The 20383-nt window shown below is 43.0% G+C and overlaps 1 protein-coding gene across 4 annotated transcripts in view; it reads right to left on the bottom strand.

Moving 5' to 3' along the window:
• The window catches only part of SPTBN1 (spectrin beta, non-erythrocytic 1), a 296583-nt gene that overhangs the window by 206990 nt on the left and 69210 nt on the right, over window positions 1-20383 (bottom strand). For all 4 annotated transcript variants that reach the window (XM_040351645.1, XM_040351648.1, XM_040351649.1 and 1 more), the window contains exon 2: window positions 19981-20168. In XM_040351645.1, the coding sequence (XP_040207579.1) occupies window positions 19981-20125 (145 nt within the window). In that variant the 5' untranslated portion in view covers window positions 20126-20168. The remainder of the gene's footprint in view (window positions 1-19980; window positions 20169-20383) is intronic.

Here is a 20383-nt window from a genome sequence, read left to right as displayed (position 1 = left end):
AGACGCTTCAGACTTTAGACCTATGGTCTCCAAACTGCACCCCAGGAGCTGGATGCAGCCCTTTGCTAGTTTTCATCTGGCCGTTGTGGCACTATTCCTACCACTAAAAAGAGGCGATGTTCCTCCCAACACCACCAGTAGAGGAGCACGATTCCTCCTAATGCTCCCAAAGATGGGGCAATATTGCTCCCAATGATACCAACGATGGTCCTTGGTTTGTCCGCCCTGCACAGGGGCTGAATGTGGGACAGCATCAGCCAGTTCAATAGAAACTGGCCGACATTCGGCCCTGGAGTACAGCAGCCAGGCCGGCTTCTGTTGAAGGGGCATGATAGAGTGCTAACCGGTGTGTTCTGGCGGGGGGGGGGGGGGGGGGTTTCAAGCACATGGGGAAGGGGGGCACTTTAAAATATATTTTTTTCTCTTTTTTACATTATCCCTTTAAAAACAAAAATCTGATCACTTTTATTGATGTCACGAGGAATGTAAACATCCCTTGTGATAGTAATAGGTGGTGACAGGTCCTCTTTATGGCGGGATCGGGAGTCTAAAATAACCCAAAAGCCTCCTTTGTATTTAAAAAAAGTATCTGAATACGTTTTTTTTATTTTTTTATTGGCAGCCGAATAAACCGGAAGTGATGTCGCTTCCGGGATTTTAATTGGAGACCCGATTCAAAGACGAATCCGGCTTTCTTCGAGTCTCAGCCTAGGTGTGGATGCACCAGGTAGTGGCTCGGGAAGACATCCCCTCCGGCTCCTTTAGGACCCTTTCAAGCCATGTTGCTTTTGCATGGCCTAGGCCATGTTTGGGTCTCAGTCCAAGTGGCGGACACGCCGGCTGGTGGCTCGGGTCTCCCGGTTGGACTGGAGGCCAGGGAAGAGCGGCGGAAGGCGGGGACGTCCCCACCCACTCCTTTAGGATAACAGCCGAGCGGCTTTTAGCCGCATCAGTTATCACTAAAAAGCCGACCGTTGGCTTTAAAAATGGTACTGGGTTGATGTCCGCAGCTGCAGGCATCACCCCGGTTTAACCCCTTCAAGCCATGAATGCAAGTTTGCGTACGGTCAGCGCAAAGGTGTTAAGGCGAACCCTGCTGCCTTTGCATGGCCAAGGCGGTGGACGTGCTAGCTGGTGGCTCGGGTCTTCCGGTGGGACGGGAGGCCCCGGAAGAGCGGTGGAAAGCAGGGACGTTCCCTCCCGCTCCTTTAGGATAACAGCCGAGCGGCTTTTAGGCGCATCAGTTATCACTAAAAATCCATCGTTGGCTTTAAAAATGGTACTGGGTTGATATCCGCAGCTGCAGATGTTCCGACGAGAAATGCCCCTTATCGAATAATGCCCGCCCTGTACTGCGCATCGCTTGCGTAGTACGAAGCCACCACACATTGGAAAACATTCCCGATGCTCGTGCAAGTCTGCAAGGAATGGACTTGTTCATGATGGCCGCGGAATTTTTCACGAAACTCAAACGCATCTCCTAAACAAATATATGTCTGCTATTCTTCCTACACGTGTTAAGGGCAACACGTGAAGGAAGAATAGGAGAGATATATTTGTTCAGGAGATGTGTTTGAGTTTCGCGACAAATTCCACCCACATCGTAACAGCGCTGCCCATCATTACAAAATACGCCCCCTTCTGTTGCCATCCGCCCCTCACACGCTCCCATCATGAATACATCCGCCCCTTTGCAGAGTTGTACGAGCATCGGGAGCGTGTGGCACAATGTCGTCTTTTGTGCGCAGGCACCGCGTACATCCAAATCTAAAATTACGATGTTCGACACTTTCGACGAATTTGTACTGCGCAAGCGCTGGGCATTATTTGATATGGGGGCATTTCTCGTCACAACACAGGCATCACCCGTGTGGCACAATGTCGTCTTTTGTGCGCAGGCACTGCGTACATCCAAATCTAAATAACGATGTTCGGACACTTTCGACGGATTCGTACTGCGCAAGCGCTGGGCATTATTCGATATAGGGGGCATTTCTCGTCACAACACAGGCATCACCCGGGTTTAACCCCTCCAAGCCATGAATGCAAATTTGCGTACGGTCAGGGCGAAGGGGTTAAGATGCTCCCTGTTGCTTTTGCACGGCCAAGGCACAAGTTTGCTTTATTGTAGAATTCAAGTGCGTTTCGATCCAAAGAACCAGAAGACACATTTGGGTGTGCATATGCTTACCTTGAAAACACAGGAGACCCCCCCAAAAAATGGAATTAAGTCTTTAATTTGCAGAATTCATATAACGATCAATCCTGAAAACCACGACACGCTCCCTGTCATCTGTAGAATTCGAAAGTCTGTTTAAAAAAAGGTCTTGTGTCCCAGATATCCGCTGGAACAATGGAGAAGGTAACGGCTTTTTACACATCCAGAACTAGACAGACAATAACAGCAGGGGTGCCGCGACCAGCCGTCAACACAAGCTACATGCGCTGACTAGCGGTCTACAAAATAGCACGCTTCATTCAGAGGCCATGTTTAAGCCCCAGATGCAATAGCCCGGAGGAGGACGGTAAACTGATTAAATGTACAAGTGAGACAGACATCTGCTAATGTGGTTATTGCGGTTTAATGTTCCTCTCCTGTATCAAGTGAATCCTTTAGATGTCCTTCTCGTCTGACCTTGTACTCCTATGCGCTCAGCACCGCCGCACGCTCGTTCATTATTCAGCAGCATCCCTCTGGCCTTGTTATTCCAGCCAAGATGATTTTCTCCTAAATCAATATTCACTTTTTTTTAATGTTGAGCTAAATCCTGGTCCAGCCTCACATATATAAAAACACAAAAAAAGTATAAAACACCCGAGTCAGTAGTTTCTCAAAAAGCCAACATTAATTATTTCTGCAAAAAATAAAACCAAGCTGTGCTCTTTATTATTAGACCATTTTTTTATGGGGGGGGGGGATAAATAAAAGGGATGCATTTAGGTGAAAAAACACAAACCTTTACAAACCCTTTAAGTGTACAGCAATGCCCTGAGTGTAAGTAACTGGGGTCGCAAATAATGAACGCCTTAGGATCCCCCATTCACAGTGCGCCAACACAAACATTAATATGCATGGGGCCAACGCAGCCTTTCCCCATGATTAAGTGCCATGGGGCAGGACGAAACGCATTAGGGGGCGTGGCCTGGTTGCACATGGGTCTGCTTCATGATGTCCGGCTTACGAGTCTTTTCTTTGGACATTGCATCAATGCAGCCTATTCACTGCAATGGGCTCCCATGCACCAAAAAAAACGCAAGAGCACACTGCAATTCTACAACGCATGTGTTTGAGAGGTGCGTTGCTGAGCCATTAAAAATGAATGGCAGTAAAATCTGCTGCTGTGTTTATGGTGCATTACATAACACAATGGATAGGAATTCCACTATCTTGTACTTAAAATTAGTCTTTTCCGTTGTATTCATTTAAAGCCCAGAGGAAGTGCCGTCTATTGCCCCGCATTGGGCGACTTCCCCTTCCCGTTGACTTAACAGGTGACAGAGAACAAAAGGAAATGGTGGAAATTCTTTCTAGGTGGGACTCTAGCAGCACTAGAAACTTTCTACAAGAGGGGGGGATGGGTCAAAACCTCCATCATGGAATTATCGTCTCCTCACTGAGCAGATTATCCCTCACTTCCCGAGAATGTGTCCAACCTGAAGATAGAGGAAATCTAATCAACAGACACAGAAATAAAAATATCACCAACTCTTCTGCACTTTATCAAAAACTGAAAAAAAAATTAAATACAATAAAATAAAAGGATTTTGCTGGCATTGGGTTTAATAGGCACTCAATACCTCTCTGTTCCTGCTGGCAACTACACTGCATTGGCACCAAAATGTCATATTTGTACAATTGCAATTTAATGGTTTTAACCGCTTTACCACCGGGCCAATTTTGGCACTTCTCTAAACATCAGAACCCCTAAACATTATATATATTTTTTTTTTAGCAGACACCCTAGGGAATAAAATGGCGGTCATTGCAACTTTTTTCCCTCGCACGGTATTTTCGCAATAATTTTTCAAACGCCTTTTTTGGGGGGAAAAAACGGTTTCATGAATTAAAAAACAAAACAAAAGTAAAGTTAGCCCAATTTTTTTGTAGAATGTGAAAGATAATGTTACGCCGAGTAAAGAGATACCCAACATGTCACGCTTTAAAAATTGCGCACACTCATGGAATGGTGCCAAACTTCGGTACTTAAAAATCTCTATAGGTGACGCTTTAACATTATTTACAGGTTACTATTTTCGAGTTACAGTGTAGGTCTAGGGCTAGAATTATTGCTCTTGCTCTAACGCATGCAACGATACCTCACATGTGGGGTTTGAACGGCGTTTACATATGTGGGCGGGACCTGCATGCATGTTCGCTTCTGCGCGCGGGATAACGGGGACAGGGGCGTTTTTTTTTATTATTATTATTTTTTTTTTTTTTTACTTAATTCTTTTTCTTTTTTACACTTTTTTTTTACATTTTTTTTTTTATTACTTTTATTCCTATTACAAGGAATCATCCCTTGTAATAGGAATCAGTGTGACAGATCCTCTTTATGGAGAGATGTGGGGTCAATAGGACCCCACATCTCTCCTCCAGGCTTACAAGCATGAAAATCTGTGGGAAAAAAAAAAAATCACGATCACATGCCGACAGCCGCGACTGCGGCTTTGTTTACTTCTGGGTACCGGACGTGACGTCATAACGTCGCGCCCGGGCCTCCGATGGTCATAGAGATGACTGGTCATCTCTATGCTTTCCAGCAGGGCCGACCGATTCGCTCTCCGGGCCCCCGATGGCACGGGGAAGAGCCCGGAGAAGCACCGGATGGCGGCGCGAGGGGGGACGTCACCTCCCGCTGCCTATAAGAACGATTAGGCGGCGGGAGCGCCGCTGTGATCGTGCACAGAATCGGCGGCTGAAGATGGCGATATCTGAATGATGCCTGTAGCTGCAGGCATCATTCAGATATCACCGCACAAAGCCAGGGACGTCCTCGGTCGTCAAGAGGTTAAATATCAAGAACGCAACAAGATATCATTCTGACCCTCATTCATTTAAATTAACCAACTGCTTAATCTACACTTTTCCTTACAATTTTTTAAAGCATCCATACCTGCAACTATGGAGTCAGCCTTGATAAAAAGCAGGGGGTAACAGTTTTTGATGCTTAAGTAATGCTTTTATCTGCAGCTCAGCTGACCCCCCCCCCCCCCCCCCTGCTCAGTAGTAACCCTCAGCTCAGCTGATCCCCCTGCTCAGTAGTAACCTCCAGCTCAGCTGATCCCCCCCCCCCTCCTGCAGTAACCCACAGCTCTGCCGACTGACACCCCCCCCCCCTGCTGAGCAGTAACCCCCAGGTCTGCGCTGCCGCCCCCCCCCTCCACGGTAACCCTCAGGTCTGCGCTGACCCCCCCCCCCCCCGCTCAGCAGTAACCCCCAGCTCTGCTGATCCTCCTCTATCCCCAGTTCCCGCTTACCTTACGCTATAGCGTACCCATGTTGCACACCATGTGTGCCGTCTGCTAGTTCCTCGCCTTCCTGCAGCTTCTGGCCGCACACCAGATGTGACGTATTTTTTACTTTTTGGTTTCCCAGTGCATCCTGGGATACATCATACCTGCGTAGAGCGGTGCACTAAACGCACCTAACCCATGTGAGTACCCTGTATTGGGGGTTTCTTGTTCGTTTAATAAACTGTGTAAAAACTACATCATGCTAGGAAGCCTCTTCTTGTTTGCATATGAGGGGACAGCACCAGTGAGCAGCTTTGACCCATACAGCTCATCTAGAATCCATAAGGTGAGATTCATAAGCGTGGCTGACCAAACTTAGGTGTGAGGTCACATGCTCTGAGGTGAGCGGCCATTACCTGAGGGCGAGGAGCACCTGCGCGTGGACACCGCAGTCACCATTATATATTCAATAAGGACTGTATATCATATGTGTTGGACTGGCCCACCATTTTAAATATGGTGCCACAGACGTGGATCGTAAAGTGCTACAGTACATAAAACAGTGACGTCCTGATTGAATGAGGGCCAGTCCAACACATATGATATACAGTCCTTATTGAATATATAATGGTGACTGCGGTGTCCACGCGCAGGTGCTCCCCGCCCTCAGGTAATGGCCGCTCACCTCAGAGCGTGTGACCTCACACCTAAGTTTGGTCAGCCACGCTTATGAATCTCACCTTATGGATTCTAGATGAGCTGTATGGTTCAAAGCTGCTGTGTGTGTGTGTGTGTATATGTGTATGTATGTGTATATGTGTGTATGTATGTGTATATGTGTATATGTGTATATGTATATATATATGTGTGTGTATATGTATATATATATGTGTGTGTATATGTATATATATATGTGTGTGTATATGTATATATATATGTGTATATGTGTATGTATATATATATGTGTATATGTGTATGTATATATATGTGTATATGTGTATGTATATATATGTGTATATGTGTATGTATATATATGTGTATATGTGTATGTATATATATGTGTATATGTGTGTGTGTATATATATATATATATATATATATATATATATATATATATATATATATATATATATATATAAATATATATATATATATAAATAAATATATATATATAAATAAATATATATATATATATATATATATATATATATATATATATATATATATATATATATATATATATATATATATATATATATATATATATATAAAAATTTTTGTTAATATTTTTATATTTTTTCTTTTATTTGCTGTGAAATGTGACACAGATTATTTCTTCAAAGGAACGAAGGATTATATTTATTATTTTTTAGTTTGATTTATTGTCATGGTTTACATTTTGATGGTTTTAATTGTAATATTGGCACTTTTAATGCATCGATTTTGAGCGAGATAGCGCAGCACAGTAATTTGTAATTTATACTGTTTTAGGGCACCCTTGGCAGATGGAACAAAATCTGCTATCAAAGCCGCCATCTCCTTGCTACCTGACGTCGGGCACCCATATGCCAAGATGGAGGGCTGCCCTGTCCAGCACTGCAGCTTGTGTTTTAAGGCACCCGGAGACATGTAAAAAATGATGATAATTGTGCTTTAATGAACATGCCTTTACTGCAGACTTATTGATCATCCCATAATGTAGTCATCATAGACCTCTTTATATCGCTTGGTAATGCAGAATGACATAAAACTCACCGCACCCACATAAGTCTGTGCCATTCCTATACATTTGACTGCACTTCCTCAGTATGAATTGATCTGCACTAATGACTTCCTTACTGCGATTGACTGACCCATTGCTTATTTATGGCAGTGACGTTCCAGGAAAAAAAACAATTCCTAATTATTCTTTACAGTCCAACACACGCTGTAAAGCGGCTTTGATGGAGCGTTTGATACCAGAAGGTCATGGGCCTACTGACAGGGTGGACCATTCCCACCCAACTATCCACCAAAGACTGAACATTGTAGAAGCTAAAAATAGTTCAAATCTATTTAGCAGAGACGTTCTTGAAATGTCATCAGACTCTTCTTTAGAGACAATGGCCCTCTCAGCAATGCAGAATATAGAGGGCGAGGCCGGGAAAGCATCCTGTTTATCTCTGGGGGTTTCTGATGGCCATGGGAATGACGACTGGAGGAAGCCCTTCAATAATAAGATGGACCGTCCTGCGGAAACTGGCCCCTCCGACTACTGAACGGGGGGCGTAAAATGGGACTTCAGACGACACCCACTCGCATTTCCTCTACCTAAGGGAATGCAACAAAAATACCGGATTGCGCCCCAGAGAGCTCGAGATAACAAGACATTTTCAAGCTTTTGTTCAGCTGCAATCTGCTGATAAAAAAAAAAAAGACCAAAATATTTTAACTGGCTGTACTATGAAGACATCCGATAATCCAGAGCAAATATACTCCGTAATAAAACTTCAAGATTTATTGTTTAAAAAAAAAAAATGTAATTAAAGCGGAGGTTCACCCTCAGAGAGCACATTTTCCCCTTAGATGGATGCTCGTTTTGTCTAGGGGAATCGGCAAATTGTTTTAAAATATGATCCGTACTTACCGTTTACGAGATGCATCTTCTCCGTCGCTTCCGGGTATGGGCTGCGGGAATGGGCGTTCCTTCTTGATTGACAGTCTTCCGAGAGGCTTCCGACGGTCGCATCCATCGCGTCACGATTTTCCGAAAGAAGCCGAACGTCGGTGCGCAGGCGCAGTATAGAGCCGCACCGGCGTTCGGCTTCTTTCGGCTACTAGTGACGCGATGGATGCGACCGTCGGAAGCCTCTTGGAAGACTGTCAATCAAGAAGGAACGCCCGCTCCCGAAGACCCATACCCGGAAGCGACGGAAGAAGATGCATCTCGTAAACGGGTAAGTACGGATCATATTTTAAAACAAATAGCCGATTCCCCTAGACAAAACGAGCAGGAAGCTAAGGGGGGGGGGGGAAGGAATTGGTTGAACTCCCGCTTTAATAAACGGTCTGGTTGCCAATAACCCTCAAAACATAAAATTTCAGGACCAAAATAATTTTCTTCTTCAAGATGGCAATGGGCCCGAAAACGGGGCTTTGACGCAAGTCCCAGCCAAGGGCGTGGTCACAAATTATTTGAAAGCAGAAAAAATAAATTATATTATTGCATTTGAACTTTTCATCCCTTGACACAGTTTTTAATGCGCTCATTCTCCATGGTCCGGTGGTAAATAGTTTAATGTTCCCAACTCATGTGTGTCATCCAAATTGTTTGATCATCTTATAGGAAATCCATCTGCAAACTGCAGTTTATGAACCACAATAGATGCCCTTTAAATGCTCTATTTCATCATTTTGAGAAGGCACAAAGGCGAAAAGTCATACGTTTATATATGATAAACTTATGTATTATATCCTAAAAGGGGTATGCCATTTTTCATAGGAAATTTTCTCTTTAATGATAGGGTAATGCAGAGTTTTATACTCTGGGTGTTGTTGGCAAAATGACATAAAAACTGCCCCAGCCTATAAGGCCCCATTCACACTGGGGCGGGGGTAAAGCGCTGCTATTTTAGCGGCGCTTTATCATCAATTTCGCAACTCTATTCGGCCACCCGCGGGGCGCTTTTTTTTTTAAATAAGTGTATTTTTGTGCGTGTACTCGAGAGAGGAGCCGGACTGCAGGAGTTGGGAGTAGGCAAGCCTCCCCCAGAGGCAATCTGCCACCTTTCTCCATGCCCCGGATGGCAATGGCGGGGGTCCTCCCACACAGCCCGCCCTACCTGCTCCGCTTTGAAGCCCAACGGGGCAGAGGGACTCCCTATAAGGGAGTGAGAGGATCTAGCCCGCTCAACCAGCCCCGTTAGTCCTTCGCCTCTCTTTTTAGAGACTGCGTGGTCAAAGTGCATGCATGTTAACTCAATTTCGAGTGCGTGTGTAAGTGTGGTGGTTTTTGTGGGGGGGTGGGCGTACTAAGCGCAGGCTTACCTCGCATAGCACACCCACCGGGAGCTGGGCTGAGACCACCAAACTCAATTCACATGTAGCCGAGACCAGGATCCGAACCCCTAGCTGCAGAGGTGAATGGCTTGTCAGCGCAGTGCCAATCGCGTTGAGCCACCGCAGCTCCTTCGCGGGGCGCTTTTAACACCCCCCGCGCGCTAGCAGCCGAGAAAGGGTCAAAACCACTGCAAAGCGCTTCTGCAGAGGCGGTATAGCCGCGGTGCCCATTAATTTCAATGCGCAGAAGCGGTATACACACACCGCTCCTTCACCGCTCCAAAGATGCTGCTAGCAGGACTGTTTTACCGTCCTGCTAGTGCACTGCTCCAGTGTGAAAGGACCATTGCACAGACCCCAAAGACACTATTAAAGTAAATACAAAATGTTTTTATTTAAATGTTCATATTGCCCATTTAATATGTGTTTATTGCCCTACCTGCCTGGCAGATAGCCAGCAAGCACTTCTCACCATTCCCCGGGAAGGCTGGTGATGTAAAGTCTACAACTCAGTAAAGTGACAGCTGCAGACGGAGAGGAAACAAGAATTAAATCACTAAGCCATGATGAAGTTCAGCTTGAAGAGAAACACACCCACACAACTGCAATTAACCATAATTGCAGCAAAAAGACTTATGAAGTCTAAAACTTCCTATAATCACAAATCTGGAAAACGCCAATCCATTTATTAACTCCATATAGTAGTTTAACAGATCCTGAGATTAAAGGATGAATATACAGTAGTAGAATATCGTTCAACATTTTTTTTTTGCAAGAACGATATACTGAATGTTCAGAGACAGCTGATCGCTCAGTGCTCAGCCTTCTGTGAGCAGAGAGCTGGTGACTGTCAGTCAATGCTCTCCTCTGCCACTCCAGCAGGGGGAGGTGGGATCAGCTGGATCAGGCTCGTCGTGGCATGTTGAGAGGCTGAGCCAGATGCCAGTCAGGCACCCTGGTGGATCCCGACATTGTTAGGATCCCTGTAGAGCAGGGGTGTCAAACTCAAATTTCATTGTGGGCTGCATTAGCATTATGATTGCCATCAAAAGGGTCGGTTGTATCTGTAAAGCCCCGTACACACGGTCGGACTTTTGGCCAACCAACTTCAAAACCCGCAACTTTTCGCATTTGTCCGACCGTGTGTATGTTCCATCGGACCAACTTTTTGGGCTTTCATCGGACAAAAAGTTGGGTCTGCAAACGGACCAACTTTACGTCAACAAAAGTCCGATGGTGCAAAGTCCGACCGTGTGTACAGCAAACAATCGGACTTTTGGACAAAGTACAAATGCGCATGCTCAGAAGTAAAGAGCAGCCTTCTGTCTAGTAAAACTAGCGTTCACATTTGAAAAAGCACATTCGTGACGCGGCAAGTTTCGAAATCTAGAAAGCACTCACACGAAACATCAACTAACTATAGAGTAGCTGAAGGAACGCAATGGGTGACGTCGGAGAATGGAACTTCCTCTTTTAAACGCTCGGCAGTACGTTGAAACGTCAATACGTTCCTGTTGGTTGCCGAAAAAGTCAGAGCGTGTGTATGCTATGGGTGTGATCGGACATATCAATTAGGACAAAAATCCAAGGGAAATTTTGTTGGATGTCCGACCGTGTGTACGAGCCTTTAGATTAGATGTCCAGCGCATCTCCTCCCCTTACATTAGATGTCAAGGGCCATCCCACCATCAGAAGTTGAGTCCCCTTACATCACAGTGCACCCGCCTTTCCTTATGCTGCTGCTGGGAAGAAGCTGGGTGCATTGCTTTAAAGCAGAAAGTAGGTCTGGAGGAGAACCAGAGGAGGGCTGGAGCTCTCCTGCAGTTGCAGGAGAGGTGCGAGGGCCACATGAAATGGCCTGGAGGGCCGGATTCGACCCGCAGGCCTTGTGGTTGACACCTGTGCTGTAGAGCAGGGGTCTCCAAACTTTCTAAGCAAGGGGCCAGTTTTTTGTCCTTCAGAAGTTAGGGGGCCCAGACTGTGGCCAGCAGCAGCGAAAATTTCCATGGCAACAGTGGGCATAAACATCTCCATATTTGGTATTAGTGGGAGGAATGGTGCCCCATCGATGGCATCATTAGAAGGAATCTTGCCCCATTGTTGGGGTGAGGGAGAAATGGTGCCCCATCCTTGGTGTCAGTTGGCAGAGAAGTGTCTCATATCAGTGGGGGAAATGGTGCCCCAAGGGCCAGATAAAGGCAAGCAAAGGGCCACATCCGGCCCCAGGGCCGCAGTTTGGAGATCACTGCTGTAGCGCATAGACTGGCTCTGACGTTAGCCAACAGCAGGCTTTAGAGAATCTGGGTCACAGGAGGGCAGAACCAAGCGCACTTCTGTAACCTACAAAAGAGCTTTGGCCATACTTTTCCTTGAAGGTCACAATTCTAGGGCTGCCATTTACAGCCTATATTTATAATTGATGCTACAGTGTAGTTTGTTAACCTGAGTTATTATAATATTTAACGCAATGTACCTATTGCATTCACTTTTCTGTCCACAGACAGAGACCGGTGCTGGGCGCGCACGTACAAAATGGATCTTCCTCTAGCACCCGGGCCAGCAAGGAAGCAACTCCATAGGATAAATGTCTGCTCCACCACAGCGATTCTGCCACTGGCAACGTATTAGCAAACAGGGCATTGTATAAACATAAATGCTCAGTTTGGCAGGATGATTGTTTCAATGTCAATAGAGAATGAATGTGGGAGGATAAAATCAATAGTTTTATAGCCAATTTTACCTTCTGCCCCGAAGAGAATCAAAACTTTCAGCCGTCGACGTCCTGCTAAACTTCACATTAGAATATGTCAAATTAATAGACATGGCGCTGAATGAGACACACTTATTAATCATGTCATACAAAGCAGAAAGGAAGCTACAGATGGCATTACAGAAATGACAGGCGTACCAATCAGTGCCAACTTTCAAAGACCCACTTAGCAGAAGCTACATCACTTAACACTGTGTGGAGCGACAACTGATCCGGACACACTAATCACACCGACAGGACTTATCCCCCAGTTTGAAGCTTTCCAAAAACTTACTCTAACCAATCGTCTAAGGCTCCTCCAGAGTATGCCATGGGTTGCTTGAGAGAGGAGCAATTTCAGCCTCTCAAGTAACCGGACATTAAAGTGGTTTTAAATGCATTAGGTTTGAATGGACACGTGGAGCCCCAGCTCGGCTCAGGTGCCCACATGGCAAGCTGCTTGCTGTGGGGGCACTTAACAGAAGGGAGGAGCCAGGAGAGTCGAAGAGGGATCCAAGAAGAGGAAAATCAGGGCTGCTCTGTGCAAAACCACTGCACAGAGCAGGCAAGTATAACATGTTTGTTATTTAACAAAAAAATAAATAAAAATGGGGATGACTTTAGCATCACTTTAAGGATCTTTTAGTTATCTCTAAGGAGGAATTCTTCCCACTGGCCGCCAACGTAAGGAGGAATTCTTCCCACTGGCCGCCAACGTAAGAAGCATTCTTCCCACTGGCTGCCAACGTAAGGAGGAATTCTTCCCACTGGCCGCCAACGTAAGAAGCATTCTTCCCACTGGCCGGCAACGTAAGAAGCATTCTTCCCACTGGCCGGCAACGTAAGAAGCATTCTTCCCACTGGCCGCCAACGTAAGAGGCATTCTTCCCACTGGCCGCCAACGTAAGAAGCATTCACCATCATTTTGTTAGAGTTGCCTAGGGTGTCCAATACATTAAGAACGCACCATTTTTTTTATTGTCTCATTTATTTGTGCAAGTCAGCTTACTGCTCACACCAACATATCAGCGGGCTTAGAAATTTTAGAAATTTTCAATTCCTATTCATTCATGTAGGAGTGGGTGGGGGTACTTCAAAAAAAAATTGCGACAAGAGACCTTAGCCCCTCCCCAGAACAATGAAAGGCCTACTGAATATGAATACAAGATATGACTAAAGGAAAGCTGACTGCACTTTCTGGCTTCAACATAACTGATTTTTTTTATTTTTTTTGCTCAACATTGCCAGCTGACTGACTGACTGCGCTAATCACACAAAGACGCCTTTTATTCAACAACACATGACCAGAGAAACACAATGGTGGCAAAGTATTTCTTACAAAACTGTATCCAGTATCCTTACGGTTCAATATATACCAAGTGCTGCTAATAACAATTATGACCATTAAAAAAAAAGAAAAAAAGGGATGGTCTGAGCGCCTTGCGTGAGTGCGAGATGTCCCACAGCACCGAGACATTCTACTCCAAGGTCAGAAATCCAACAAGCTAGCATGGGAGCTGGAGAATAATTTACAGACCCTGCGCTCGCTTGACATGCCGCTGTGAAGTGAGAGAATGACATCATCTCAAATATTCACCATATGAAGAACACATTTCTGTTTTTTAATTTTGTACTTTAGTTTTTCTAGCACCCCACTGTTTTAAAATAAAGAAAGAGTAATAGCATGGGGAATACGCTTAGAACTATGATAATAGGGACACTAGCAAAAAATAAATTAAAAAAAGTGTTTATGGACCAATTAAAATTATGTCTGGGAAAAAAAAAACAGTACATTTCTGCATAAATTTCACCACGTTTTATGCCTTTACAAATTATGCATGTGCAGAAAAATAACGGTTGATCGGCCAGAAATCCAGTGGGCTCCTGTTTGCGCTAACAACTGCACCTCTCCTGCACTGAATTTCCCAGCAATGGTATCAGCCCTGCCCAGTTCTCCCCTGCTCGAGTACAGAACACCTCTCCCTTATATGTTGGGGTATCAGATGGGGTAGTGTCCAGCAGATTTTAAAGGAACACAGGAGAGCCAAACTATGCAGCAATTCAGTAAATTATAATATATTTCGTAGAGATCCTAGAAGCTGCTCTCCATCAGCATTGGTATTCTATATCAGACCCTTTGGGAAGACTACAAAGTCAAACCTCCGGCACATAAATGTGATTGCCAAACACCAATACTTGAGGATACACCACACTTTGCTGTCCTCAGGACTAGGGATGCCCAATAGCGCATTTTTTTTTTTTAAAACAAAGAAGGGCGCATAAGCCTAGCCCAGTGATGGCGAACCTTGGCATCCCAGATGTTTTGGAACTACATTTCCCATTATGCTCATGCACTCTGCAGTGTAGTTGAGCATCATGGGAAATATAGTTCCAAAACATCTGGGGTGCCATGGTTCGCCATCACTGGCCTACCTCGTTATCCCAATATCATAATCCAACATAATTGTACTCACAAAACACTGATATCAAAAGCACATCAGAGTAAGCATTGAAGTCGCTAGACACACTTCTCAGCCTGGAAGGACACCACCTGGATCCTAGATGCCCAACATGTTTCAAGGGAAGCACCCTCTCCCTCAAAGCCAAACTGCCTACACGTTTCGAAGGGGAGCGAGCCCCTCCTTCCTCAGAGGCCAAACTACCTACATGTTTTGAGGATAGCACCCTCTGCTAAGAGCCAAAGCACCCCCCCCCCCCCAAACCATAGCAGGCCACATGCCCTTCAACATGGCGGGGGGGTGTGCTTTGGCTCTGAGAAAGAGGGTGCTATCCTTGAAATGTGTAAGTAGTATGGCTCTGAGGAAGAGGGTCTGGTATGAATGTTTAGGGGGGACCCCCAGCTGGGTTTTTTTGGTGTGGAGTTCGCCTCCCTTAAAAGCCATACAAGACCCGATATGGATTGGAGGAGGATCCCAGCTCGTTAGCGCCACCCTTTGGGCAACTTCTGCTAATGTTGAGCTATAGTTCGCATTGGTTTGGGTTGCGTGTTTGTACTGTGTACACACGATCGGATAATCTGATAAGACACATTATTTGTTGGAAAATGTTAAAGCATGCTATAAAAACAGTTGTCGGAAATTCCGACAATTGTCAGATGGAACGTACAAACAGTCATATTATCCGACAAAACTCTGCCATCACAATTCAAAATCCGATCGTGTGTACGAGGCTTAAGACTTCTGCTGACACGCCCCCTGCACAGCTAATAACCGGGAAGTTCAATGTACTGCTGTCTCACACCCCCCCCCCCCTGCAGCCTCTATCCACCCCCCTTATGCAGCTGAGAACAGAGGTCAAGAGTTTTTAACAGGGATTTTTTTTCAGGGGGAACTTGGGGGAACTCAGTTCCACCACCTCTGGCTCAGACCCTTTGGTGCCTGCTCACCACTATCACTTATAAACACAGAAACCGGACTTTTGTGTGTACAAGTGACAGCTCTGCACTCTGTGTGTAACCCCTCTGCACTCTGTATGTAATGCAATCCTGGTATTTAATGCCCCTTTAAGACCCTTCTACTGTTTGTGAAATCTGAACGGGGTCGTGGTTGAGTTCCTGCACCTATTTTCTGAGAAAAAAAGCTCTGGTTTTTAAGGAGGGCGAACTTCTGGTACAGATCGCCACGACAATCTAGGCTGAAAGTGGAAGCGGGTACCTGTCAAAACCAGATACCCCCCCTCCCACAAAATATATATAATATAATATATATATATATATATATATATATATATATATATATATATATATATATATATATATATATATATATATATATATATATATATATATATATATATATATATATATATATATATATATATATATATATATAATCAGTGCATTGCAAACAAGCAAAACTTCCCTTTTGGGTGAGGTTGTGCTTAAAGCCACATCTGTGTGCAGGGGTTGACAAATTTGCTTGGAATCTAGGAGCCAGCTAAAAAAGTTAGGAGCCAGAAAACGCGCCCTGTCCCGACGAGCTTGCGCGCAGAAGCGAACACATACGTGAGCAGCGACCGCATATGTAAACGGTGTTCAAACCACACATGTGAGGTATCGCCGCAATTGGTAGAGCGAGAGAAATAAATCTAGCTCTAGACCTCCTCTAACTCAAAACATGCAACCTGTAGAGTTTAAACGTCGCCTATGGAGATTTTAAAGGGTAAAAGTTTGTCGCCATTCCACGAACGGACGTAATTTTGAAGCGTGACATGTTGGGTACCAATTTACTCGGCGTAACATTATCTTTCATAATATTAAAAAAAATGGGGATAACTTTACTGTTGTCTTATTTTTTAATTAAAAAAAGGTGTAATTTTTTCCCAAAAAAAGTGCGCTTGTAAGACCGCTGCGCAAATACGGCGTGACAGAAAGTATTGCAACGATCGCCATTTTATTCTCTAGGGTGTTAGGATAAAAAATATATATAATGTTTGGGGGTTCTAATTAGAGGGAAGAAGATGGCAGTGAAAATAGTGAAAAATTACATTAGAATTGCTGTTTAACTTGTAATGCTTAACTTGTAATACCAACGGCCACCACCAGATGGCGCCAGCTCACAAAAAGCAAAGCCAAGTCGCCAGGACCCCATTTATAGTTGCCCTGGCGACCGGGATTTGTCGAGCCCTGCTGTGTGAATGGGCCCAAACCCTTCCCAATGTACCAAACTATATGCCATAACGCAATGTGAATGAGCCCTAAACCTGATAATGGGTTGGGGGCTAACGGCATCCAAAAACAGGACAATGAAGACATGCAAGCTACACCTCCCAGCTTTATATCCTCCGTTACAAAGGTCGATCTTCAATATAAAGGAGGCGCTGTAACTGCACCACATTTTCCAGGCAGGTAACTGGGAGTTTCCCCACACTCCCTCATCACTATACTGGAAATTACAGGGAGCCACACGCAGGGTTAACTACAGATGACTGCCATGACCTTCACTCTCTACAACCAGTAACATGAATTTCAGTCATATCTACTACAGTAAAATTCCAGAGAATGGCTCTCATTATAGTCAATCAACGGGTAAACACACAAGGGTTATTCATTATTCCCCAAACATCAGAGGCTGGTAGGCATGGAGAGAGCAGATTATAAACCGGCATGACCACAATCTAGGTGAAATGTTGCAGAATTAGTAATCTTCTTTGTATTCGGGCAACGGAGTGTAGCAAGACTGCACTCTCAGCGACTCGTACGAAACTTCAGGATGGTTCACACCGGAATGTGGTGCAGGAAAACCACGTTTCCAGCACTGCAGTTGCCATCTGCAGCGGGTGTCAAGATTAAGATAATGGCACCCTAAATGTAGGGCACATACGCAGTGCGTTTGCTCGCACAGGATCGCATGGTACAGAAGCACGATGCGATCTGGTTGTAGAGAGTTTCCTAAAGTAGTGCATGCACAACTTTTGTTGCGGTATGGTGTAGTGCGATTGCAGCTCATTTAGAGCCCAGTCACACTGGGAACTGCATGTGCATTACACAGGAACATGCAACGGGATAACAAGCCGTTCTGTGCAGTGCAATTACATTTCATTCATTTTGAATGGGCTGAAATCCCACCGCCCTGCACCAAAACTACAGCTTGGACTACTATGGGAAACTCACTGCAACCTGATCACATAGCACATTTGTACCATGCGATCCTGTAAAGGAAAAAACGCACCACAATTGTGACGTTGTTTGCACTGACACTTGTTGCAAATTGTACCCAGGCGGCCCCCAGTCACTACCAGGGCCCCCAGTCAGGCCAGTGGTGCAGAAGGCACACACATTTCTTCTGGAGACTCAGGCAGAAGATAACAGGGGAGTAAAGCAAGTTTTTGAAGATCATCTTTCCCTATTTACAACCAAAAGGAAACCAACACTAGTAGCCCTATGGCTCTTGGCAGCGACAAAAAACAGTCCCTGGCTCTTCAACTAGCTCTGGCCGCTCAGGGACTGGCCAACAAACTCAACACGTTCCACAAATAGGACAGATATGGATCATCTGCACATTGGAAAAAGAAATGCGCATGCCAAATTCTTTGGAAGAACGGCCTACAAATTCTAGCCCAATCAGAAACTAGTGATGCACCAAAATTTCGGCTGATAATAGGGGGTTTTCAGCATTGTGGCGATGCCTTTAAATCACATGACCTATAAAAAAAACACAACATAAGTGCAGTAAAATGGCGGTAAAATCACGGGTGTTTTCGGCAGCCATTATCGGCACCTTTTGTGATTTTACCACCATTTTACCATGCTTATGGTGGGTTTTTCATAGGTCATGTGACTCAAAATGCATCAAAAACTCAACACGGAATTTTTTGTGTTCTTTCTGCGTTTTCAGTGCATTTCAAGGTGATTAATAAACATGCACCAAAAATGCAGCAAGCAATATTTTTAACAAGCTTCAAAAAAAGGTGCCAACAAATCCATATTCATTTAAATTCATGATCTTAAGAAGTCGTAATATATATATATATATATATATATATATATATATACATATACACATATACACACACATATATACACACATATATATATACACACACTTCATTTATTATAAAAAAATTATACATTTACAAAAAAACATTAATCTATATAAAAAGGAATGAAAAAAAAAAAAATTATAAATACACACTCAAAAAAAAAAAAAAAAAATATATATATATATTTTAGTGTGTGTGTTATTTATCATTATATATATATAAATGTTTTTTTATAAATGTAATTTTTTTTGTATAATAAATGAAGTGTGTAATAAATTATTTATACACACACAATATATATTATATATATATATATTTTGTGTGTGTGTGTGTGTGTGTGTGTGTATAAATAATTTATTACACACTTCATTTATTATACAAAAAAAATTACATTTATAAAAAAACATTTATATATATATATATATATATATATATATATATATATATATATATATATATATATATATATATATATATATATATATATATATATATATATATTTATTTATTTATTTATTTATTTATTTATTTATTTATTTATTTATTTATTTATTTATTTATTTATATATATATATATATATATATATATATATATATATATATATATATATATATATATAAAAATAAATGAAAAAAATTATAAATACACACATAAAAACAATATATAAAAACAATATATATATAAAAACAAATGAAAAAAATTATAAATACACACACACACACACACACATAAAAACTAATATATAAAATTAAATGAAAAAAAATTATAAATACACACATAAAAACAATATATAAAAACAATATATATATAAAAATAAATGAAAAAAATTATAAATACACACACACACACACACACACACATAAAAACTAATATATAAAATTAAATGAAAAAAAATTATAAATACACACATAAAAAATTATATATATTTGTGTGTATTTATAATTTTTTTAATGTTTTTTATAAATGTATAATTTTTTTATAATAAATGAAGTGTGTGTAATTTATATATATATATACACACACACACACACACACACACACACACACACACACTTCGGTTTCAGCCAAGTGCATCCTGAATTTTTGGCACAGGAATTTTCATTTCAGTGCACCTTTATCAGAAGCAGCGGTAAAAAAGACATAAAATGCAGACTTGGCGCAAACATTCTGAAGATCTGAGAAGGAGGGATATGAGAAATCTCTGCATACAATCCTAGAAGAACGAGGCACCAACCTGCTAAGGCCTTGATACGGGAACGCTCGAAGAGTCTCGCAGAGCTGTTCTCGTTGTCCCATTCATCGTCCCAGCGATTGTTGACGTCGCTGTACTGCTGTTGGATCTCAATGTGATCATAATCGGTCGTGATAGCCGTCGTCATCCTGGACTTCCTTAACCACTCATCAGCTACAGTTTACTCAGATCTGTGAGAAAGAAAATAAAAAGTACATCACGCTTTAGTTGCGTTGCATGTAATGGTAAGGAAAAGTTGACGCCCAAGAGCATCAAGAAATGCCTAATTTTCTAAGCATGCATGCAGTGCTCTCTGGGAACAGTCCTGTCATTAGGGAGGAACACTGGAAATCTTTGTTGTGCAAACATCAAAAAGGACAAAATTCTGGAAGTAGAAATTAAAATT

Source organism: Rana temporaria, chromosome 4 (assembly GCF_905171775.1).
Source record: "Rana temporaria chromosome 4, aRanTem1.1, whole genome shotgun sequence".
NCBI lineage: Eukaryota > Metazoa > Chordata > Amphibia > Anura > Ranidae > Rana > Rana temporaria.
Note: the sequence above shows the minus strand (reverse complement) of the source record. Positions and strands in the feature narration are given on the sequence as shown.